Here is a 26,587-nt window from a genome sequence, read left to right on the forward strand (position 1 = left end):
CATGTTGTTCCATAAATTTCAGTGTGGTGAAGTTATTGAAGCAGAGTGCACCACATGGGCGTACTCCTGGCTGGGACAACAGAAAATGGATATAAAAATAAATGAAACATTTAACTGAAATGTTGCTTTCAAGAGTCAGTCGAACGGAACATCAAAAAAACAAAGTAGCTTGTCATTGAACAATGAATCCCTCAAATAAAAGGCTGAAATACTCACATTTGGTTCATGGGAGAAATTACATTTTCCCTCTGACACCAACTTCCTAACATCAGGCTTGACAGCTGTTAGGCTTATTCGCAAGCAGTCCTCCAAAGACTGGTTTGACAGTCGGTTCCTCTCATGGGTCTTGATAGTGTTCATCTTTGAGGACGCAGCTTCGCATGTATAGGTCGACCCGAACATGGTGAGCACATACATAGCCAACGCCTTCAGTGTGCCGTAGTCTTGGGGATAAGCCACCCAAAAAGTGCTCAAGCCTTCATCACCACGGAGAGCAGCTTTCATTTTGCTGGAGACCTGGATGTCAACGAGTTCACTTTGAATCACCGCTTCGTCCAACGGCATCACCTTCTTCACATCAGCGGAGAATTCTCCGCCTGGATGGTGAATGGGTCACGCACAAATTCAATGACACCCCTGGAAATGGCAAAGTCATCAAATCTGGCAGAGAAATTCTCCCTCAGCTGTGAGATGAATTTCTTCATATTCTCTGTGACGTGTTGAAGTGCAGCAGCCTCCCTGATAACAAATCAGCGTGGAATAGATCAAGTTTGTTTGTGAAAGTCTGGACCCCACAGTGTCTGCTTGGAAAAAATCTGGCCCTTGGACAAATCTAGTTGATGACCCCTGACATACACTCTGCTGTATGCCTATGTATGGCAACGCCTCACACACACACCACGTACAGATGACTACATGCCTACAACTGATTTACATCGCACCTCATGCATTCATGAAGGTCCTGATAAACAGTATTAAGACAGATGGTACAGACTTATGCAAAAGTTATGGTCACGTTTAACTCGCATATACTGGACAAGTTCTTCTTTGGCGGCGGTTACTGTTTTCCCTCTCCACTTTGCAAAAGCGTGTTTTTGTCAGACAAATATACCACATGTGCCTCTGGCTAAACCACTCGACGGGAAGTGGCAAGATCGGGGACACTGGGTTCCTCAGAAGGCTGCTTGTCATGATTTTGTTCCCACAGAGGATCCTAAGACAGAATACAGCGTGCAAGGTGATGTATATCGTACGAGACTGACAACATCTGTACATGTGCACAGAACTGTCGGGTTGGTTGAGGACTCACCACGTGGTTTGCTCACTGATGTCTATGTAACCATGGCTTCACTGGAAATTCCACCTTATCTGTCGACAGTCCCAGAATGTCTCTGGGCCAAACATAAATATGATGTAGGTCAAATTCAGAACCTTTAATCATTCATCCAAAATCAGACTACAGGCCTGTTAAAACAATATCCTCTCAAAAAAGAAGCACTTGACGGCATTACGCCAGTTTTTGAGTCCCTTTAAAAGAGGGATCATTATACTTTGTGAAACATCTTCCAGTCAGAATTCTTATTTTTCCTGTAAAGACAATTTGAAGATTTGTACAAGATCTGCAAGCAGTAAATGCTGCAGTTCACCCAAGAGTTCCCGAGGTACCAAATCCACACAATCTTGCTGCAAGTACAACCACAAGCTACTCTTTTTTTCGGTTGTCGACCTCACAAACGCGTTTTTTTCGGTCCCAGTACACCCCGATAGCCAGTACTGGTTCGCGTTCTCGTTTTAAGGTAAAACTTATACATGGACACGTTGCGTCTAAGTTTAGTCTCCCACGCATTTCATCAACAGCTGACTTAAAATTTGCTAAACTTTTCCATCAGGCTCCACTCTCATTCAGTACATTCAATCTAAAGGTGTGTAGCCCTTCAGCTGAAGCCTGTCAAGAAGACACACTCGCACTGCTGACGTTTCTAGCAGAAAACGGCCACAAAGCAAGTCTCTCAAACTAAAGTAACCTACCTGGGACATGTGATCACAGCAGAGGGTGAATCCCTCTCTCCCGAACACGTTCAGGCTACATTGGAGCTCCCCAAACCGTTAAAGAACAAACAAATGGTGAGTTTCCTTTGAATGATGTCATATTGCTGACAATGGATCCCTAACTACTCTGAACAACAAGCTCCTCTCTCATCTTTGATTGTCCACTACAACTAGCATGTATCTTTTGCCTCCAATTGGTTTTATCATGTCAACAAAATCCATAACCAATTCTCGCATGGGACCTGTCGGAGTTGGAATGTAACCAGGAGGAACTGTCACACCCCTCCGAACATTATTTTTTAGACAGATTGTACACCTGCCTATGACATGATCAATTTGTGCAAGCAAGTACGGTGCCCAAAAACCATACTCCTTCGTGATTTTTCTCCTAACTTCCCCCCTTGCAACATGGGCTAACCCATGTGCTTCTTGAATCATCAGACCTAGCTTTTTCGAGACTCTGTGTAGTCTCGAAGGGGGGAATTATGAAGTATCTGACCTGAGGTGGAAATGCTTACGTGGAGGATTCTGTAGAGTCCTGTGTAAGAGTCGTAAATATGTCCATGGGCTCTGTTTATACAATGATGTAAAGGAACATAATGTACACTGAGAGGAGGTTCACGCCTTATTAGGTGATGCATTTAACGACCCCCAGTCTGAGAGTCTGAGGGTCCTTGTCCTGTTATGGTAAAGAAGAAGAAACATATACACACCCCCAACATATATAAGTGCATGTAGAACTGTAATTCGGGGAGACACTATTCGGCCATGATGATCTCCCAGGTATTTATGAAACCTGTCTGATGCTGATTCTTTGTAATAAACCTATGCTTATACAAACAAGTCGGTGTCAACGGAAGTTCTTTTCATCCTGCAGAAAGCAGGATTAAATCGATACGTGGCAACTGCAGTAAATGATCCAGAGTTGTTTTCCATTAGTAGAGGTCGGATGTGGGGAGCACTTAAAGATACATTCCCAACAAATGTACACCCTGATAGTATTGTCATTGAGCCATTGGGATTACAGGAAAATCCACCTGAAGCCCAACAGGTTTTCACTGACTTAAAGTCTGCACTTACAAATGTTCCAACTCTAGGTTCACCTGACCCTGATAAACCTTTTGTATAGTTTGTAGATAACAAAGCATGCTAAAAGGAAGGAATCGAGGGTTTGCTGTGGTTATACAACATGAAGTTGTGATATCAGGTAAATTACCCTCACACTATTCGGCTCAAGCAGCTGAACTTGTCGCCCTCACAGAAGCCTGTAAACAAGCTGCTGGTAAATCTGTTAACATCTACACTGACTCTCGATACGCATTTGGAGTAGTGCATCACTTTGGTGCCCTCTGGAGACACGGAGGATTTTTAACATCCTCAGGTGAACCTGTTTCTAACCATTTACTGGTCTCATCGCTGCTTAAAGCTGTTTTGCTCCCCTCAGCAGTTTTCCCCTCCAGCAAACAGGATTCAACAGCAGTGGCAAAAGCACTGCTCATGGAAGTGATTCCCCGGTGGGGGATCCCTGGTAAGATAAGCTGTGGTAATGGCCTTGCTGTCATTCATCAGGCCATCTGCGTCCATCTCCATCCACAATGTATATTTTTATTACATTTATTAAGTATCTTTTAATGTGTTAGTTGTGATTTTAGTTTTATTTAGAAACTGATTTTGGCATTTTTATGTGCCTAACTGTGGTTTGATTTAAAACATCCCTGCTCCTATCAGCCACAGAGTGCAGGTGCGGTAGAGCGTGAAAATGGTTCCTTTAAAGCTAAATGCTGTGAGGATGCTGGACTTAGATGGGTAAAGATGTATCTGCTCATATTTTCACAGCCTTGATCCAACTGTCCATGCGCACAGACGGACCCCAGCCTGGTCCAGCCTGTGTGACGCGCTCCGCCTCCGGTGCACCGTTGAATTAACACTGTACACACACACAGTTCCAGAGAATCACACATCTCACAGAGACCTTGGGTCTCCAACGAGGGACAACGAAGGAACCTCCATGGCATCCTTTTAGACAACCAGGCCTCTGTGGCATCAGAGGGACAAGATGTTGTTTAACGTTTGTTATATTGATCATCACCTTTCCATTATTATGGTTTGAAATGCAACAACTGCCAACCAGAGTTGACAACCTGACTGCACACACATGACCGGACCAATAAAACACACACCAGACTAACGCGTGAGTTGACTAAACAGCTGACATTTAAAGCACTGATCCAAACTGACTCTGACCTCCCTGATGACCCCCCGCTCACCTGACCTCTTCCCTTTCCCCGACTATGACACAGACATGATATCACACATGGGTAAGTATTGACAATTCCCACAGAACAGCAGATATCACAATGATTTCTACATTGATTCTGTCAGGGTTTCAATTTAAACAAAAAGGTGAGGACCCAGATGCAGCCTTTGATATAAGTTTAATAAACAAAAGGCAAAAAATGCAAAAACAAAATCTAAAATCTAACAAAAGACAAAAAAGGAAAATCAAAAGACAGAGCAAAAAACTTACAACAAAACCAGGAACAGGTAATCCAAGGGACACGAGGGGTCAGGGGAAGCACAAAGAAGATCCAGGTGAGGAAACACAAGGAACCAAGTGCAGGTCATGGACATAGATTAAACTCCAGAGGAAGGACGACAATGAACAGGCGACGTAGCAGGGGAGCACAAAGACTAAATACACTTAGGAGGTGAGGCTAATCAGACACAGGTGAGACAATCAAGGGGCAGGTGAAAACAATCAGGGCAGGGCACATAATCAAACAAGCGGGAAACACAAAGGCAGGAAGTGGACCAACACGAGAGACAAGGTGACAAAGTAAAACAGGAAATGATCTAATCAAAAAGACACAAGTGAAATACTTAACAAGACTAAACACTGACAAGAACACAGAATAAACTAAATACAAAACTAAACGATGAAAACTCATGACAAGGGACAAAGTGACAAGGTAAAACGAGAAATAATAACTAAACACCAAAATACAAGACAAAACCAGAACTAAACTAGAAACTCATGACAGATTCTTTTACTCCCCTTCTGTGTGACGAGTGTAATTAAACTGTAAAACAGGGTTTACATTCTGATGATGTTTAAGGCTTATATACTCATACTCATTTATTGTCAGTTAATGATAAAAAGTGGGGAGTTGTGAAGGACATTTTTATGTTAACCTGTTGAATCAAATGTTTAAATGTCTTTAGCGTTACAGACTCAATAATCATGGTATAATCAGCTAAGGTTAATTTAATGATGCATGCATCTGATTATTTTAGACATACAACACAAAAACTAAACTACTTAAAGTTCGGTGTCATTTATCAGAACATGGACGACATCCATAGACGCCTTTTCAAGCCAGTGCCAATTTTGTATTTGTATATTACGATAAAAAAAGTTACTTTACAATTTCAGTCTTTTTTTCAAACAATTGTTTCAGATGTTTTGAGCCATGCATCATTTATATAAATGAACTAAAAATCACAAGGTGTGAAGCACAAAGGGCAGAAAAAACAAGTTTATTCCACCAAATTGTAGCTGTAGATGTGTTATAGATGTGTGAGCCTATATATGTGTGAGCTATAGATGTGTCAGCGTTTAGTGTATACGTGTGTGTGGAACAACAGGAAGAGAGACATTTGGAGTATGAGGGACTTTTATTAAAAGCAAACTTACAGAACCAAAGGTGTGAAACAGCAGGTCAGCGGCATTAATTGACTTTAACACAAGAAGAGATTTTAAGCATCAATGTTCGGTTTCTGTGTGTTTCAAAACAGATCAAAAGAGATTTGATATGAAACAAAACAAAGAACATGATCCTGATTCATTCAGAAGACGGAAATTACTTTTTGCTCCAGTCTGGTAAAAAAACAACTAAATCTTTACATTTGATCAGTTTCATAGAAATAATCAAGCAAACTAGTGTGTGTGTGTGTGTGTGTGTGTGTGTAACCAGACTGATTGATTGTCCATGTCTTATGTACGGATAAAGATTCAGCACAGTGATAACACACAGACAAAGTCTATCCATCATTTCCTCCTGGCTCATCTGGCTGAGACTCACGGGGGACTGGAGAGTGCGAGAGGTGGACTCCAGTTCATCACCAGGAGGGACACACAGAGACCACTGCTAGGTTGATTGCGCGGGTGCAAAATGGCTTTAGAAACCTGAAGAGATAAAAAAAAAAGGTAAAATAGAACCATAAATTATCTTATAAATGTTTGGAAATATCAATTCACAGAGCAACATATGTACAGTCATTAAAACCCACAATATTTATAATTCAGTCATTTCAGTCTGAACATTTGGAAATCAAGTATTTATTAAATGTCATGTTTTTGAAGTTAGTTCAACACTTTTTAATACATTTGTTTTTCTGAGTTTGTTCTTGTGAAGGTTCATTTATGACATTTGAATTACACTGAGCTGCTGCTGAAGGTTCAGCTTTGTTAGCTGTGCGAATAGTCCATGTCCAATATGAAGAAACTCACGGTGTGCAGGGCGGCCTGTTTCTCATTCAGCTTCTGGATTCAGTTTCTGAGAGAGCTCAGAGTTGTCATCAGGGGATCGTTGAAGTCGGCTGAAACACAAAGCGAAGACAAGTCATTTTAGTTCTCACATGAACAAATATCTTTTCTCCTCTGTCCTCTGATCCTCTCTTCTAGTTTCTTTCTTAACTCCAGAATTCAAACCTTCAACTAACACGTGTATCTTGTCCGAAGCACACAGCTCACTTTGTCTCTTGTACACGAATTAAACTTGACAAAACAAACATTATACCAAGAGAAAACACTGCCTTTAACCCTTTCCCCCTAAAATCCAAAACAATATCCACAATACAGTCGGAAACAGAGAAACTCCACCGTCTAACCACAAGCAACAAACTACCTTTAAGTGTTTGTTAAGGGCTGTAAAACTGCTCGTCAGTGTTACAGAGGCATGAATAAATCTGAGTGTGTTCACAGTATGTCTACACGTAGATGTAGAAGCGTACATGATGAAAGATTAACTTACAAATTATGAATGTTTAATTAAATCTGATAAAAGTTTCTTTTTATTCTTTTATTGTTTTGCTGTCAGGGTCCAGAGGTGGACACTTACATTGGTTTCATACTAATCTCAGCCTTCAAACTGTTTATTAAATGTATAAAAAACTTGATGAAAGTGAGTGAAAAACAATATAAGGACACAAAACTTCCCTTCCAACACAGGACTGTTACAGTGAACTTCCCACTCTCATCCCCTCTGACTCCAGTCTTACCTTCGTTGGTCCTGATCGCGACTTTGTCCAGCTTGGTGACGATGTCCTCCCTCACACCAGAGAGCTGAAACACACATTCGTACTTCCCCCAGTCTGCAGAGGACTCTGATGGAAGCTTCAGCTCGACACTCATCTGGAAGGATCCGTCGTGGTTGGGGAGGATCTCTCCGTGGTCCACGTCCTCATGAAGCTCCGCTCCATCTTTCCTCCAGAACATCACGGCCCTGTCAGGGTAGAAACCTGTAGCGTGGCAGCTGACTGGAGAGGAGGAAGTCTTCTGGAGGAGAGACACTGAGGGGAGGTCTGGAGAGAGAGAGAGAAAGACAGATTATAGTTTCTTTGTCATCATTTACTGTTGATTACTATCATAATTCCTGTTAACTGTCATGTATTTAAATGCCTTAAAACACAAATATTATATTTATAGTACCTATGCAAAGAAAATGAAGCTCACTGGAGTGTAAATGATATAAATATGGGAGGGGCAGAGTGTGAGAAAAAAAAGATATGTAGCAGAGAGGAACAGATATAAAAAGTAGGAACAGAGAGAGAGAAGCAGAAAGATGAAGAGAGAGCAGGAGAGAAAGACAAATGTGTGTAACATTTATTGTCATGTCAGGAAGAGAAGAGGTGTATGAACGTTGTGCTAATAAAAACACATCAGGTCATGTGGTTCTACCTGTTCTCAGCAGAGAGCTCCTCCCATAGTCCACATACTTCTTCAGCCACTCAGGGCAAATCTGGGTGAAGTAGTTCTTGGTCTGTGCTATTTGAGCTTTGTTATTATCCCACTTGTGTTTGGTGATGACAGCCTGTGGTGTTGGAGCGATCCATGACTCTGTCCTCAGGTCGAATGCTATGAAGTCTTCTCCATCATAACCAAACTGTTCATAACCATAAACTTCTCCAGTCTCATCATCCCACTCACAGCCGTACATCTGCTGGACAAGGTGGACACCTGAGAGAGAGAGAGAGAGAGAGAGAGAGAGAGAGAGAGAGAGAGAGAGAGAGCAGAGTGAGATCACAGCCCAGTCATCTTTTATCAGTTGATTTCACATCTCCACCACAGACACACTGATCCACACACACCAGCACAGAGCACCTACACCTCCTGCTGTTATTGGCTGGATGGAAGACGCTCACAGCCAATCATCATGTGGACAGTGTGGACGGTTTAGAGCGAGAGAGAGCTGCTCTAGAAGCTTCCACTGAAGGAGAGTCTCAGTCCAGGATCAGTCTGTAGACTCCTCCTGCTCAGCCAGCACAGTGTTCAGCAGTGTGTTAGTACAACTGCTCACAATAAGGCAGAGACCACCAGGACCACTATGGAGACTGGGAGGCAGTCTGTGCGTCCTGATTGGTCCATCCATCAGTCAATCATTCGACACAACCGACAGCTGTTTCTACCTGCAGGCGTCGGCTTGATGCTGCCTGAGAGGACGAACCGACACACTGTGGTCAGCACAGTGGAGATAATCTGATCTCATCTGTTTTCTACATTTTGAGAGAACAAACTAATCATGTTTGTCATGTTTGATTATGTTATGACTATTTTTTTAATTAATCAATAAATAGTTTAATCTGTTAAATGTCTTTAAAAAGTAAAATAAGTTCATCACAACGTCCCAGAGGCAAAAAGATCTTATTTCAATAGTATATTATGTCAGAGACACACTGAGGAGAGAGAGTGAGTGAGTGAGGATGAAAATACAAACATTTCATCAGTAGAAAGTTAAACATGAACAAACCTCCAGTTTGGTTGAAGCGCTGCTTTGCAATTTCTATGTTGGATTTGGAGGCCTGCTGTTGACCCACAGCGACCTCAGTCTCCCTCTCCCAGTAGTCAGCTTCGCCTTCTGTGACTCTGCTCATCCAGTCCTGTTTGGGTTCTGCTCTCCTGGTGTCACTGTCATAGTAATCTATCTGAATGTCATCAACATACCCAACAGTCACAAACTCTGGGAAGTTTGGGACTCCAGAAGACGCAGTGTAGAAATACTTCAGAGAGTGAGGAACTGTAAGAAAAAGTTCATGTGATCATTTCAGGTTTTATTTGACACTTTAATGAATCACTGAACAATTTAATGATCCAGCACACAGAATCAAAAAGAACTACAGCACATTCAACACAAGCTCATCATCTCTTTGTGGTCAATAAATAAAGTAAAAAAAGTTTCTCTTGAACTTTTTATTCTAATATAAACATTTTTTACTCAAGTGTAACTCGCTTTAATGTAAATATATTTGTACAAACTCAACAATTATTATATATTTAACTCCTTATTTCACTGATAAGATTATTTTATGTACAATTAAAATTTTCCGTTAATAATGACACACCTCTACATTTTTAATAAACATATTTTTATATTTTTAAATAACTAATATTATTCATTTAATTTTAACATTCCCTCCACCATAAACTGAGTGTCTCTTAGTCCTGATTTAAACGTTGTTTTTGTTCTAACAGGTTTCTGTGAGTTTTGCCAGTTAAATATTTGATCATTTCAGAATCCCGCACGTCGTCTGCTCTCTGAATTTGTGTAGATCATTTTCTGTGTTAAACTGCACTTATAAAAAATCACGCACTGCACACACTGAAAATGTTTTACAAATCTGTGCAGGATTAAATATAATCCCTGTTAATAAAATACCCAAACCTTATAGCCTGATCAATGCTGGGTTTTGAGGCTGATGCTGATGTGAACACTTTCAGAGATTAAACTTGTTTTCGTGGCCAAAATCCAAACTGAGCCCATATTTCAGTTTCAAAATAAACTCGTCAGTGCCCTCTGGTGGACAAACTCGGTAATGGGAATGTTGCCAAACTACTTCAAACCTGTTTACTGATACTTGTCGACCAACATACAGATGCCAACACATCTGTAATAAGCTAACATCAGCAGATATATAGTGACTTTTTTGATCTGTCTCTGCTAAACAGCCTGTTATTGTACAAAGAGTGAATGTAATAACTGTCAGTGTGATGTGATCTGACAAAACCAACAAAACTCAATAAAGATGAGGATTATCTGGGGAATAGCTTCAAGGTTTATCTTAATATAGTATAAGGTAAAAATATATATTTAGAGGTAAAACAATATTACGAGGTAACCTTAATATTTAGGTTTAGTATTTTGTCAATGTATTTCTATGTTCACTATTTGAGTTATTTGTTCACAGTTCTGATGAAATATAGACACCGTGAGACAATTATTATTGTAATAAATTAAAAATAGAAGCAATATTAATTGTAGTCCTAAAATAACAGTCATGTTTAATAGCACTAAATGAACAACACACTTTCTACAAAAGGCTCATGAAGTTAAAGACTGAATTTAAGAGCTCTATTTATAGTTTTTGAACAGAATCGCTTTGTTTTGACGCCTTTCTGCCTATTTTCTTTATCTATGTGTGTGTGACTGGTTCGTGCTGCGTAGCTACGCTGCAATTTTAGCATTTATGGCCGTCATGATATAAATTGGGCCGAAAAAATATCTCGAGTTGCTCTTTTGTAGGAGAAGACAAATGTGCTTTCTTCAACACTTCCCAGATAAAGACTTTTCTTATAACTACTAGGCGGTAATGACAGGAACAGACACGATTTACTCACTTGAAATGAGATGTTTACCTTTAACATCTCTATGATCTGCAAAAAAAACCCTCCTGAAACTAAACATCAAATAATAATACGAATCTTAAATTGGGCTGCAGCGCTGTTGCCTCACAGCTAGAAGGTCACTGGTCCAAACCCCGGTTTGGACAAAGTTGGCCTTTCTGTGCGGGGTTTGCATGTTCTCCCCGTGCACGTGTGGGTTCTCTCCGGGGTCTCCGGCGTCCTCCCACAGTCCAAAGACATGCTTGTTAGGTTAATTGGTGACTTTAGTTGACCATAGTGTGGGTGTGAATGAGAAAGTTTGTTTGTCTCTATGCGTCAGCCCTGTGATTGACTGGCGACCAGTCCAGGGTGTACCCCACCTTTCACCCGATGACAGCTGGGATAAGCTCCAGCACCCCCGCGACCCCGATCAGGATAAGCGGTATAGATAATGGATGGATGGATGGAATCTTAAACTGATATGTATATTATATAAAAATACGATCAATCGACTCAGATGATTCTTTACTCACATGCCGTCGTGTCATGTAGGACTGTTCCCAGGAGAGTCAGGAGCACCAAAGTCTTCATTGTGACCTGTGACTTCTTTAACTTTGATGAACTTTAAACTTATAAGTTTCTCTGTCCCGCTAGCTCGAGCTCTGAGGGTAAAATGAGGTGAGAGAAAATGGAGCACTGACATCAACCTCCGTAACAGCCACTAGAAATTTAGCCAGAGCATCAAAATCACTGGTAACTCGGTAAAACTGACCCACTGAGGTTATCAATGAAAGTGAAAGTACAGTCACTTTGTTTTAGCCCACCCGAGAGCATTGGGGGACGCGCGGGACTTTATTCTATGATCTTTGTTCACATGCCTCCTGCTGCTCAGATTTTCTGTAATATTATGCTAATGTGATGCTATGAGCACATATGTTTTAACTTTTTGGGAGGTCAAAGGTCAGATACAGATGAAATGGAGTTTATGAGGATGTAGTAGAGTTTTATTGTGCTTTTGTTCTTAGATTGAAAACAGCTCTGATCCAAATATAAACAACAAAACAACAATCCAAAGTGTTCCATACATGGTATGGATATATTGTGAAGAAAGACAGCAGAGGTAGGCCAAGGCTGTGGGTTCTGGCTCGCAATGCATCCTGGTACATGTAGGCACTAAACTCTAATCAAAACATTACAATTTGTTCACATCGTACTGAGATGCTATCATACCTCTGAATCCTTAATATTGACTTAACATATTATGGAAAACAACAACAACATAATCCTAATAAATAATGAAAAACCTTAAACACATAAATTATATTTTAAATAAAATACCTAAAAGGGATAAAGAAAGGAAATAATGCAAAAAGAAATAAAAGCTGTAAAAGCAATAGAAGAGATAGAAACCAGTAAAAGATAATAAAAACAATAAAGAGCTTAAAGCAATACAAGCAATAAAAAGGAATCAAATCATTAAGCAACGAAAGAGATGGAAGCACTAAAAGCAATAAAGGAGATAAAGGATCAATAAAAACAATGAAAGAAGGAAAAGTAAGAATAAGGTGAAATTGACATTTTAAAAACATAAATAAGAGCCAATAAGAAGACGACATCACATAAAAGCAAGTCTATAGAAGTCAGTTTTAAGAAGAGAGCAGGACTGTACAACTCTCTTTATATGTGGGTCAAATGTAAGGTCGCGGTCGAATATTACGCCAAGGTTTCTGGCGGTGAGCTTTTCATTATCAGAAAGGCCGCTATCGAGATGGAGGGTGGAGTTATGTGGATTGGTTAGTACTATTTCTGTTTTGGAGTTATCTAATTGGAGAAAGTTCTCAGCCATCCAACAGCTTATGTCACTGAGATAATCTTTGACAGCAGCTAGGCTTCTAGGGTCCCCAGGTCTCAGTGGAAGGTAGATCTGTGGGTCTTCTGCATAGCAATGAAAGGAAACATTGTGGCGCTGCATTATTTGGCCAAGTGGCAGCATGTAAATTGAAAATAAAATCGGACCTAAAACTGAACCTTGCGGTACACCACAGGTAATTGTAGTGGCAGAAGACGAGTATTTACCTATGGTGACCGCAAAGGTTCGTTCTAAAAGGTAAGAATAAAACCAACTAAGTGCAGAGTCCCTGATACCAAATCAATTTTTAAGACGATCAATTCAAATGGCGTGATCCACGGTGTCAAAAGCTGCACTTCAGTCTAAAAGGATTAAAATTGTGCCCTCCCTATAGCTCGAGCCTTATCAATCAAAACATTTCATCAGTTTTACAGAAATATACAAACAATATTTACACAACTGGAAAATAAATTTTGTTATGATGTTTTTACATTGTGTGTATGCGTGTGTGTGTGTGGGTTTGTGTCCACTGGGGGTGGCAAGGATTTGCGCATTAGGGTTAAGGTGGAATAAATTTCCAGGAGAACGTGTTGGAAGTGCTGCTTATAACTTATCCATAAACCTGAAGAAGAAAAAACAGAGAAGAAAAAATAAACATGAAATCAAAAACAAAATAACTTCATAAATGTTTGCAGAGTAAGTTTCCACAAAGCTGAATATTAAAAGTCATTGAGACCTAAAATATGTTTGCTTCAATCATCAATCCAACAGTTTCACTTATTTTTGTAGAAGACGAGTTTATGGTCAAATATTTTATTGACAGCTAAAATGTGTCACCAACATGTTACAATAATAAAGAATCACAGAAGGTTCCTTTGAACAGTTTAAAGCAGCTTTAAAGCAACAAGTTCACGGCCTATGTGATGCTACTCACTGTGTTCAGGGTGGTGCGTTTGTCTTTTAGGCATTTTGATTCTCAAGCATTTTTTCTTGCTCCACGACAGGGTTGTTCACAGCTGTGAGGTCAGAAGCACAATGTTAACAAGCAGCAGATATATAATATCACAACAGATAACACTCCAGAAAACCGCTTTAATACAAAGAGAGCGTTTCAGCTCAGAGTGAATAGAATAAAACAGGTTGTACTTACGAGATGGAGGGCGTTTGGCTGAAAATAAATACAAACACATTATTAAAGATGTAACCGTTAAATATTTCAGACAGTGTCACCTTCAGTCCAGTGATGATCCTCTCTAATACCAACTCAAACTGATAAATAAATCCTTATGACTTTTGTTTAAATCTTACACTATTTCTTTTCTGATGGCCTCTTCCTTACATCATCGTGCTGCAGTCAAATTATAATTAAACTGTTTCTGGGTCTTACAGCGCTTAACGTTGATAAAAACACATTTTAAATGTTAAGAAGATCATTTGTTTCACTTTTGCAAACTGGACAGAAAAAAAGTCGAGAAAGAAAATACAGAAAATAAAATGACTTCATGTTTCTGCTTTGGTCTCTCACCATTCCTCTTCTTCAACATGAACACAACGGCAGCGATGAGGGCGAGAGCAAGAACAAGCACTGCAGCAATGATGCCGATGGTCACGTGCATGGAATTCCCTGTTGAGCATAAAACAACAAAACACAGTCACAACCTGAGCAGGTGAAGCAGGTTAAAGAGAAGAACATCTGCCAGTCAGACCATAATCCTGAATATAAGCACAGTTTGTTTGTGCTGCTGATGTTAACTCTCATCCTGTCTGTAGATAATTACTGTATTGATGCTGAATCTTTGAACAAGTCCATGAACTCATCTCCTAAAACTGACATGAAGTAAAATACAGTGCCTATAATCTCTGAACATGTAAATGGTTACACAATGACTGAAAAAAAAACACTCTAAACTTGTTTGAGTAAATTCTTTTTACAATAATCTTCAGACAACTTTCTAAAAAATGTCTTCTATTGGAGGTAAATAAAAAGAAGTCTTTATCAAAAATATAAACTGAACAAAAACACTTTTTTGTGTTTCATTATTGACATTTGTCTGTGTTGATCAAAGGTCAGTAAAGAGCGGACAGACAGCACAAACAGCTGCAGTCATCTATAATCCTTTGAAACAAATCATTTAAATCTGATAAAAGTTTCTTTTTATTCTTTTATTGTTTTGCTGTCAGGGTCCAGAGGTGGACACTTACATTGGTTTCATACTAATCTCAGCCTTCAAACTGTTTATTAAATGTAGAAAAAACTTGATGAAAGTGAGTGAAAAACAATATAAGGAAACAAAACTTCCCTTCCAACACAGGACTGTTACAGTGAACTTCCCACTCTCATCCCCTCTGACTCCAGTCTTACCTTCGTTGGTCCTGATCGCGACTTTGTCCAGCTTGGTGACGATGTCCTCCTTCACACCAGAGAGCTGAAACACACATTCGTACTTCCCCCAGTCTGCAGAGGACTCTGATGGAAGCTTCAGCTCGACACTCATCTGGAAGGATCCGTCGTGGTTGGGGAGGATCTCTCCGTGGTCCACGTCCTCATAAAGCTCCTCTCCATCTTTCCTCCAGAACATCACGGCGCTGTTAGGGTACAAACCTGTAGCGTGGCAGCTGACTGGAGAGGAGGAAGTCTTCTGGAGGAGAGACACTGAGGGGAGGTCTGGAGAGAGAGAGAAAGACAGATTATAGTTTCTTTATCATCATTCCTGTTAACTGTCATGTATTTAAATGCCTTACTAACATCAAGATTATATTTATAGTACCTATGCAAAGAAAATGAAGCTCACTGGAGTGTAAATGATATAAATATGGGAGGGGCAGAGTGTGAGAAAAAAAAAGATATGTAGCAGAGAGGAACAGATATAAAAAGTAGGAACAGAGAGAGAGAAGCAGAAAGATGAAGAGAGAGCAGGAGAGAAAGAGAAATGTGTGTAACATTTATTGTCATGTCAGGAAGAGAAGAGGTGTATGAACGTCGTCCTAATAAAAACACATCAGGTCATGTGATTCTACCTGTTCTCATCAGAGAGCTCCTCCCATAGTCCACATACTTCTTCAGCCACTCAGGGCAAATCTGGGTGAAGTAGTTCTTCTTCTGGGCTATGAAAGCTTTGTTATTATCCCACTTGTGTTTGCTGATGACAGCCTGTGGTGTTGGAGCGATCCATGTCTCTGTCTTCAGGTCGAATGCTATGAAGTCTTCTCCATCATAACCATACTGTTCATAACCATTAACTTCTTGAGTCTCGTCATCCCACTCACAGCCGTACATCTGCTGGTAAAGGTGGATACCTGAGAGAGAGAGAGAGAGAGAGCAGAGTGAGATCACAGCCCAGTCATCTTTTATCAGTTGATTTCACATCTCCACCTCAGAGACACACTGATCCACACACACCAACACAGAGCACCTACACCTCCTGCTGTTATTGGCTGGATGGAAGACGCTCACAGCCAATCATCATGTGGACAGTGTGGACGGTTTAGAGAGAGAGAGAGAGAGAGAGAGAGAGAGAGACTGCTGGGAAACAGAGTGACATCCTAACACAGTTCACATCCTGCTGTTGTTTTATTACCACAGAGACACACTGAGACCAACACACACACACACACACACACACACACACACACACACACTCAAAACCCCGAGCTGCTCTAGAAGCTTCCACTGAAGGAGAGTCTCAGTCCAGGATCAGTCTGTAGACTCCTCCTGCTCAGCCAGCACAGTGTTCAGCAGTGTGTTACTACAACTGCTCACAATAAGGCAGAGACCACCAGGACCACTATGGAGACTGGGAGGCAGTCTGTGCGTCCTGATTGGTCCATCCATCAGTCAATCATTCGACACAACCGACAGCTGTTTCTACCTGCAGGCGTCGGCTTGATGCTGCCTGAGAGGACGAACCGACACACTGTGGTCAGCACAGTGGAGATAATCTGATCTCATCTGTTTTCTACATTTTGAGAGAACAAACTAATCATGTTTGTCATGTTTGATTATGTTATGACTATTTTTTTAATTAATCAATAAATAGTTTAATCTGTTAAATGTCTTTAAAAAGTCAAATAAGTTCATCACAACGTCCCAGAGGCAAAAAGATGAAATCTTTAAGTTGCTTCTTCCGTCTGAGCAACACTGAACAGCATTTCATTTCTTTCAATAGTATATTATGTCAGAGACACACTGAGGTCCAGTTCAATTAATCTGATCTGTGTTTCTGCTCTTTATATATCATGGACACAGTGTGGTCAGTGCAGCAGAGTCGAGCTGTTACACTTTTTAAACCTCTGATCACAATCACACATTCATCATGTCGTCCTGTCAGTCACGTTCATTAACACACGCTGCTCCTCCTCTCATGTGCGGACCCAGCACAAGCAGCCTGTGTCCCATTTACAGTCCTGCACCTTAGTTTTAGAAACCAGGCGCTGACGTTCCTCTATCAGCTGTGTGTTGTAGAGCTGTTGTGATCAACAGGTTTTCTACAGGAGAGTTCATATGGACCGACTGACTGTGGGCAGCCCAGTCGAGTTATTGTGGTCTAATCTAGTGGAGATAAAGGGTTAATAATCTCTGAAGGTTATTATGGGATGGACCGAAACGCTGCATCAGGGCAGTTTAGCAGCATCCAGCAGTCTGAGTGTCAGTGATGTTTCTGTGAGTCCGACTGTGTTTCAGACAAGAAACGCCTCCAAACAGCTTCAACTACGTCAGTGACACACTCCTGACTGTGTGTGTGTGTGTGTGTGTGTGTGTGTGTGTGTGTGTGTGTGTGTGTGAGATTTGATTTTTAACCAGATCTTTATTGATCACTCTTCACACTGTACAAAAACATAACACATCCTTGTTTTAAACGCACCAATCACATTCACAGTTTCACTTCAGCATGTCTCCCACCAACAGCTGACCCTCCACCACAGAGCACAGCACCCTCTCATGAGCCCAGACTGACTGGAAACTCTCCAGGTCCTGGTTGGCTCCGTAAAAACTGAAGTCCAACAACAACCTGGACTTCAACATTTTCTCAAACAGTAGCTTTACATGAAGCTCCAAAGATTCCCCCACCTTCCTCTTCCTGCTCACATATATGGCCATCTTTGCTTGTCCCAGGAGGAAATTTACGCTCTGACATTTATGCTTTTGGTGCCGAGTGTATTTGAACCCACAGATAAAAACCTGTTTAGTAAAAATCTCTTTAAAACAGCCAAAAAACTTTCCCAGTAAAACAAACAGAGGAGTCAGACGAGTGCACTCTAAAGAGCAGTGAAACACTGTCTCCCTGTGCTCACAGGAAGGACACGTATCCGGCACACTGACATTCAGAACAGAAATAAAAGCAGTGACAGCTATGATGCCATGTAGGATCCTCCACTGTAGGTCTGCATGTTTCTTGATCGGGGGGGGTTTGTACAGAGACCTCCACTCAGGTCTGGCCTCAGGACTGAGCCCCAGATAAGTCCTCCAGGGGGTGTCACTGCGACCATTCAGGTTTTTTTATGTACAGTCTTAACACTCAGTTTGTAAAAAGTCTTCCCCGCCCCGTCACTTAAAGAAACACCTGCAGTGTTGGTGGAAGCCAGTAAAAGACCAGAGCAGTCCTTCAGGTCAGGAAGCAGTGCGAGAGCAGGGTAGGGGTCAGAGCTGTCTGGCAGCAGAGAGCCGTCACCATAGTCAGTAAGTAGAGACCACTGGTGCCCTGTCAGCTGATGTTTCCAGCGCCTCAGTAACTGTCTTATGATCCGTGTGGATCTCACTCCCAGACGAGCAGCCAGACCAGCCGGATTGTCCAACTGAGGTCCAGTCGGCTCCACCACCTGCCCCAGCGTAGAGATCCTGGCAGAGAGGAACATTCTGGACAGAGTGGGTCCAGCCCAGCGAGGAGAGCCCAAGTGTCCGCCACACAACACCGGCTCTTTAAGCAGCCAGTACAGAGAGTCTGCCTGTTCCTGTCTCTGCTTCTTCAGCAGAGTCCACACTGTAAAAACACTCCGATAAAACCCTGGCAGAGAGGACATGTTCACTTTCTTTAAATCCATTAAAAACAGAGCTCAGTCCCAGTCCACCAAAACGCTGCAGGATACAGCAGGACAGCGGCCTCCACACCAGGTCAGCGGGCCCAGTGAGCAGTCTCTGCATGAACTGAAGGCGGACAGTAGCACCCCTACTGGCTAGATGAAGCAGACCCTGCCCTCCCTCCTCTTTAGGGAGAACGAGCACACTCTGAGGAACCCAATGCAGCCTGTCCCAGAAAAAATCCACCAACACTTTTTGGACGTCAGACAGGAGAGAGGGAGGAGGATCAACACAGGCCAACATGTGCCACAGAGCAGAGGAGACCAGACTATTGGCCACAAGTACCCGCCCTCTAAAACACATTTTAGGCAACAACCACCTCCATTTCTTAAGACGACCTTTGACCTTTTCCACAACACTTTCCCAATTTTTCTTTACAAAGGTCTCATTCCCCAAAAAGACTCCCAGATATTTCAGACCTCCTTTTTTCCAGACCAGACCTCCAGGTAGACTGAGCTGATCCCTCAGCCTCTCCCCCAACATGACAGCCTCACTTTTCACCCAGTTCACTTTGGCAGAAGACATGGAACCAAATAAATTAACATTTCTTTCTAACAGATCAATATCTTTCTGCTTATTTACCAGGACAACGGCATCATCAGCGTATGCAGACAGTTTAAAATGAACATCAGAGCCTGGAAAACACACCCCGCACAGATCTGAGGTCAGTTTGTGAAGCAGAGGTTCAATGGCTGAAGAGTGTAACATGCCAGACAAGGGACATCCCTGCCTCACCCCCCTCTGCACACTAAAAGGAGCACTCAGACCTCCATTGGTTTTTAGAACACTCTCAATGCCACAGTACAACACCTGGATCTTGGCTATGACACGTGGGCTGAACCCAAAGGCAGCTAGAGTCTGCCACAGATACTGGTGTTCAACCCGATCAAAAGCCTTTTCCTGGTCTATTGAAATCAAACCGGTGTCTACAGCCAATGAACGAGAGACCTCCAGAACATCTCGAATCAGAGTGATGTTATCACTAATGAGCCTGCCGGGCACACAGTGGGTCTGATCAGCGTGGATGATGGAGCCCATCACCTGTCTGAGTCTAGAGGCCAGGACCTTGGACAAGATTTAAAAGTCTGTGCAAAGTAACGACACCGGTCTCCAGTTTTTCAATTCCTGCAGGTCACTCTTCTTTGGCAGCAGAGTAATGACCGCCCTCCTGCAGCTCAGAGGCAGCCGACCCCTCTCCAACTGTCTCTGATCACCTCCAGCAGATCCTCCCCCAGCACAGACCAGAAGGACTCAATCCCAGGAGCTCTACCATGCTGCAGACTCATCAACGCAGAGTACAGTTCAGGCAGGGACAGCTGGGCCTCCAACTTCACATTTTCCTCTGCCCCAACCTGAGGAAGACCAGCATAGAAGGACTCACACACCTCTGGACGCTCTGTAAATTCACTCCTGTAGAAGTCCTTGTAAAAGTTAGCTGCAAACTTCCTGCTGTCAGAGGAGTCTGAGATGGAAGAACCGTTTCTGGACCGTAAAGAATGGATGATCTTTTTCTGTCCATGTTTCCTCTCCAGGCCAAAGAAGAAGTGAGATGGAGCATCCATCAGTGTGACATCCAGGACACGAGATCTGACCAGGGCCCCCTGTGCTGTGACGCCCAGCAGGTTGGCTAGAGCCGACTTTTTAGATTGAAGGGAATCCAACAGCCCTCGATTTCCTGTGGAGTCTACCAAACGCTGGAGCTCCACCACTTCAGTCTCTAGATCTCTCAAAGATCTGCTGATGTCTCTGGTGACATTGCGAGTATAATACTGACACAATTGTTTGATCTGACATTTGCCAAAGTCCCACCACTGCTGAACACAATCAAAGTCAGACTTACACTGTCTGTGGGTGACCCAGAATACTCCACAGCATCCCTAAAAGCCTTATCATGTAACAGGGCCGTGTTAAAATGCCAATAAGCACTGTTCAGTCCGACCTTCTTAATAAAAACAGAACAAAACACAAGACAGTGATCCGTGAAGCCCACAGGGTTTATGTGACAGCCTTTAAAAACACTCAGCTGGTGTTTGAAAGAACACAAGCGATCCAGCCTGGCCAGAGATAAAACATCATCTTTAGAGTGACTCCAGGTGTACTGTCTGTGATTATGATTGAAACTCCTCCACACATCAGCCAGCTCCTGAGTCTCTGTGAGCTGTCTGAGCCTGTGTGATGAAGCAGCATGAGGCTCCTGGTGATTCCTGTCCAGTTGGATTTTCTGTACAGTTAAAATCTCCACCCAGAAATAAATACTCGTCACTGCTGCAGCGTCTGATGGTGTCACACAACACACCCAGAACAGTAAGTCTGTCCACATGAGTGCATGGTACATAAACATTAATCAGAGGGAGCTTAACATTTTCATACTGAACTTTGACCTTCAGTAAACAGCCTTCAATAACTTCCTCTACCTCACATGACACAGGCAGGAAGCTTCTAGAGAACATAATCCCAACTCCTCCACTACAGCTGGACTTATGGCTCCGGATCACATCCCCACCCCACTCTCTCCTCCACTGACTTTCACTCTCGGAGGTGCTGTGTGTCTCCTGAACCATCAGCACATCTAACTTCTTAAACTCCTGCAGCTGAAACAGAGCGGCTCTTTTAGCAACATCTCGAGCTCCGTTCAGGTTCAAAGTGCCGACTCTGAAGTCACACATGGAGAGAGAGAGGTTTATAGAAGACACAAGAAAAACACACCACAGAAAGAAAAAGAAAGAGATCAGAGTCTGTTTAAGCATCATCTTCAAGGATTTGTGCTTTAACTTTTAGAATCAGTTTCCTGAGACGATAAACCTCCTGACCTGTGAGGCCTTCGTCCCCAAACGCTCCGGACTGTTTGGTTAGAGGCCGAGCTGACTCAACAAACCGCTGCAGGTCTGGAAAGTAGCTCTCTACTTTCACCAGCTTCGCTCCCCGAGTGTCCTGAAGGAACTTCTGGATTTGAGCTAAAGTGAACCTTCTGTGTCCGTCCTCCTGTGTGGACATGAACTCACTGTCAGACTCTGCTGGAACAGCCTTTAGACCTTTCTTCACTTTGGACCCTTTAGCACTGTTCTGCACACTTTCTGGGCTCTTTCTCTTCTGTGACATTTTTAATAACTCATCATCCGACATGTCCTCATCTTCCACAGAGTCAGCACACACTGAGATTACATTTCCCTGAGCTCACTCTGCATCCTGACTTTCACTTATCACACCTGTTTGTTCCCTCCTGTTTTAAATCTCACTTTGTTCACCTGACTCCTTCTGTGACTTTGTTTCTGTTTCTGCGTCTCCCTGTCTGCTGTCCTTTTCCTGCCGCTCCTCAGTGACTCTGTTACACTTGTTTCTAGCATCAGGGACCCTGTCTCCCCGGGGGGGGGGCAGCTTCAGCTCTACTGGAGCACCATGAACACCTGCCTCCTGTGACAAACAACATGTTTCAGAAGATTTACAGCCGAGACAAACCATCTTGATCGGGGAGACTACCTGTCCATACCTGGAGAGCTCTCCAACATGTCATTTTCAATGAACGGGGGGGCGTTAGAGATGATTATCTTATTAGCCGGATTAACAAGAGGGAGTACGGGGGTGAAAGTGTCTTTGATGACTACACCTTCCTCCACCACTTCACCGACTTTGACGGTGCTATCGAGAAAGATAAAAACGGCTCCATTCATGCGGGAGGCAGACTTCACATTGTCGTAACCCACCACCTCTCCAACCGCTAAACTCGCCTCCTCCACCGAGCAGCTGACTGCCGGCACCAGCTTCACTGCATGTCGGCGTGTCAACTTCTCAAACTCCATTCCCACATCTACGACGGGCACGTTGCCCAGTCGAGCTGGTAGACACGCTACCAAACTACACTACACCTGAAAACACCAGACAGGAAGAAAGTAAAGAAAATAAAGAGAAATAAACACAAACAACAGATTGAAACTCGCTCACGCTGGAGCTCACGCTGCCACACGCCGTCCACTCAGAGAGAGAGAAAGAGAGAGAGAGAGAGAGAGAGAGAGAGAGAGAGTGTGTGTGTGTGTGTGTGTGTGTGTGTGTGAGTGAGAGCGAGAGTGTGTGTGTGTGTGTGTGTTTGCATGTGTGAGAGAGAGTGTGTGTGTGTGTGTGAGAGAGAGAGAGAGAGAGAGTGTGTGTGTGTGTGTGTGTGTGACAGAGAGAGAGAGAGAGAGAGAGTGTGTGTGTGTGTGAGAGAGAGAGAGCGAGAGAGAGTGTGTGTGTGTGTGTGTGTGTGTGTGTGTTTGCATGTGTGAGAGAGAGTGTGTGTGTGTGTGTGTGACAGAGAGAGAGAGAGAGAGAGAGAGAGAGAGTGTGTGTGTGTGTGTGTGTGTGTGTGTGTGTGTGTGTGTGTGTGTGTGTGTGGTCACATCTGTCTAAAATACAAGATGAAAATATAAACAACATTTCATCAGTAGAAAGTTAAAAATGAACAAACCTCCAGTTTGGTTGAAGCGCTGCTTTACAATTTCTATGTTGGATTTGAAGCTCTGCTGTTGACCCACAGCGAGATCAGTCTGCCACTGCCAGTAGTCAGCTTCGCCTTCTGAGGCTCTGTTCATCCAGTCCTGTTTGGGTTCTGCTGTCCTGGTGTTGCTGTCATAGTGAATCATCTCAACATCATCAACCAACCCAACAGCTACAAACTCTGGGAAGTTTGGGACTCCAGAAGACCCAGTGTAGAAATACTTCAGAGAGTGAGGCACTGTAAGAAAAAGTTCATGTGATCATTTCAGGTTTTATTTGACACTTTAATGAATCACTGAACAATTTAATGATCCAGCACACAGAATCAAAAAGAACTACAGCACATTCAACACAAGCTCATCATCTCTTTGTGGTCAATAAACACTAAAACAATGTTTGTGTGGATTTAAAAATAAAGTTTCTCTTGAACTTTTTATTCTAATATTTCTGATGAATGTGTCTTCAAAATGTTTTTATTCTGAAAGGAAATATTTAACAAGTCATAAATTCAGCTCATGCAGTCGTGTACCTGACTTTCACTGACATCAAACAGTCTGTCATAAATCATCTTTTTATCTAGTGCTGGATATCTTAGTGTGAAGTGAAACTCCACTTTGATTTCCAGTTTGTGTCTTCATTCAATCTTCAGGAAACTTCTTTAGCAGTTTACACTCGTTATCTTATTAGTTTGAAATCTGAAATCTCAAACCTCTGAACAAAATGTACACGTGATTCAATCTGATTTATAAACCAATAAATCAAATGTTATTAATTGTCTATTTAATTAAATAACATCTTTTATGGTCTTAATTTTATATCATCAGTAGTGACCAATGATAACTTAAGTTTCTTCATAAGGTTTTGAAGTACAGATTTGATTTAATCTTCTTTGGTTTAGAAGAAGGTTTTACTCTTTTCTTTTGTTACTGTTTTTATTAGTCAATGAAATCATCAGTAATATATTTGTATTTTAATATCAGGAGGTTTGTCGATGTCAGAATTTATGGATATAAATGTTTTTTCTGAATTCGATCAATGAAAAAGAAAATGGACTCTTGTGTAACTCGCTTTAATGTAAATGTATTTGTTCAAATTAAAGTATTATATATTTAACTCCGTTAGTCTTTCATAAAAATATTATGTGTACGATTGAAATATTCTGTTCATTATGACAATCTCAGAAAAATGTGAATGGACACACCTCTATATCTTTAATCAACATATTTATATTTCACATGTAGTGATTCTACACATTTTCTATTTGCAGAATTTTGTTTTTAATAACTAATATTATTTATTAAATTCTAACATTCCCTCCACCATAAACTGAGCTTCTCTTAGTCCTGATTTAAACGTTGTTTTTGTTCTAACAGGTTTCTGTGAGTTTTGCCAGTTAAATAATTGATCGTTTAAAAATCCTGCTCTGTCGTCTGCTCTCTGAGTGCATGTAGATCATTTTCTGTGTTAAACGCACGGCACACACTGAAGAAGTTTTACAAGATGTGCAGGAATACATCTTGTTAGTTAATAAAATACCCAAAGATTATAGTCTGATTAATACTGTTCTTTGAGGCTGATGCTGTTTGGACACTTTCAGAGATCAAACTTGTTTTTGTGCCCAAAATACAAACTGAGCCCATATTTCAGTTTCTAAATTAACTCGTCAGTGCCCTCTGGTGGACAAACTCTGTAATGGGAATGTTTCCAAACTACTTCAAACCTGCTTTAAGTTTACTGATACTTATCGACCAACGTACAAAGACACCAACAATAAAAATGACGAATGTCTGCGAAATAGCTTTAAGATTAATTTTAATGTAGTATAAGTTCAAATATATATTTCGAGGTAAAACTATATAACGAGGAAAATGTCATATTTAGGTTCAGTATGTTGTCGCTGATTGTGTTTCTATGTGCAACATTTTTGAACATATGCAACATACATTTTTTTATTTGTTATAAATTCAGATGAAATATAGACACTATAAGACAATTATTATTATTATTAATTAATTAAAAACTAGAACAAATATTAACTTCAGTTCTAAAATAAAGCATGATAAATAGCACTAAATTAACACTGTTTCTATAAAGAGGATATGAACAAGTTAAAGACTGAATATGAGAGCTCTATTTATAGTTTGTGAACAGAAACGCTTTGTTTTCTTTATTTATCTGTGACTGGTTCGTGATGCGTAGTTATGCTTCTCAGAAATAGACTTTTCTTATAACTACGAGGAGTTAATGACATGAACAGACAGGATTTACTATTCTTACATGAGATGTTTACCTTTAACATTTCTATTATCTGCAAAACTAACTCCTGAAACTAAACATAAAATACTATCATATGAACCTAAAATTGATACATTATACAAACATTTTTCTCTTTACAATCAATCGACTCAGATGATTCTTTACTCACCTGCCGTCGTGTCCTGTAGGACTGTTCCCAGGAGAGTCAGGAGCATCAAAGTCTTCATTGTGACTTCTTTAACCCTTCATGAACCTAAAGCTATTAGGTTTCTTTGTAGAGCTAAAATTAAATGAGGTGAGAGAAAATGGAGCGCTTTCATCAACCTCCGTCTAAAGCCAATAGGAATTTAGCCTGAGCATCAACGTCACTTGTAACTCGGTAAAACTGACCCACTGAGGTTATCAATGAAAGTGAAAGTAAAGTCTGTTTGTTCCAGCCCATCTGAAGACCCCTATTGCACCTGAAAGCATTGGGGGACGCGCGGGACTTTATTCTATCATCTTTGTTCACATGTGAAAGTCGTATTAAACCTCCTGCTGCTCAGATTTGCTATAATATTTTGTAGGTTAATGTGATGCTATGAGCACAAATGTTTTAACTTTCTGGGAGGTCAGAGGTCAGATGCAGATCAAATGGAGTTTGTGAGGATGCAGTCGGTCTTATTGTGCTTTTGTTCTGAGATTAAAAACAGCTCTGATCCAAATACAAACAACAAACAACAAGCGAAGTGTTGTTTCAGACATGTTATAGAGAGTAAATGTGGGGAGGTGCTCCCCCTAGTGGCTCAAACTTGCAGTTGGTGTGCAGCAGAACCATTGTACTCATGAGGTCTGTTATTATCTGATATTTAAATACATCTGTGCACAATCATAACATTAAATGAGGTTATTAAATGTGATGGAGGGAGACATCTTATATTCTTTAAAGTCAATATCAAATGATTTACTTTTATATCTGTGTTGTGTGTAACATGTCAGTCGAGGCCTTCACACAGGTCTGAGCACAAAC

The 26,587-nt window shown here is 41.5% G+C and overlaps 2 protein-coding genes across 2 annotated transcripts; both read right to left on the minus strand.

Annotated features, from left to right (window-relative positions):
• Nucleotides 1–572: 572 nt before the first annotated feature.
• LOC138608677 (class I histocompatibility antigen, F10 alpha chain-like) lies at nt 573–11,576 on the minus strand. Its single transcript, XM_069681237.1, has 6 exons — nt 11,461–11,576; nt 9,078–9,344; nt 8,009–8,287; nt 7,289–7,632; nt 6,132–6,235; nt 573–738 (listed from the first exon to the last, which is right to left on the minus strand). Exons 1-6 carry the CDS (start codon nt 11,516–11,518, stop codon nt 573–575), a joined length of 1,218 nt encoding a protein of 405 aa, XP_069537338.1. The 5' UTR covers nt 11,519–11,576.
• A 2,138-nt stretch (nt 11,577–13,714) lies between these two features.
• LOC138608532 (major histocompatibility complex class I-related gene protein-like) lies at nt 13,715–25,839 on the minus strand. The gene is made up of 7 exons (XM_069681144.1): nt 25,748–25,839; nt 23,294–23,560; nt 15,795–16,073; nt 15,139–15,441; nt 14,302–14,400; nt 13,927–13,944; nt 13,715–13,792 (listed from the first exon to the last, which is right to left on the minus strand). Exons 1-7 carry the CDS (start codon nt 25,803–25,805, stop codon nt 13,737–13,739), a joined length of 1,080 nt encoding a protein of 359 aa, XP_069537245.1. The 5' UTR covers nt 25,806–25,839; the 3' UTR covers nt 13,715–13,736.
• Nucleotides 25,840–26,587: the final 748 nt, after the last annotated feature.

This window comes from Semicossyphus pulcher, unplaced genomic scaffold (assembly GCF_022749685.1).
Source record: "Semicossyphus pulcher isolate SPU_LCO1_2020_fin unplaced genomic scaffold, fSemPul1.0.p SCAF_5, whole genome shotgun sequence".
In the NCBI taxonomy this organism is placed as follows: domain Eukaryota; kingdom Metazoa; phylum Chordata; class Actinopteri; order Labriformes; family Labridae; genus Semicossyphus; species Semicossyphus pulcher.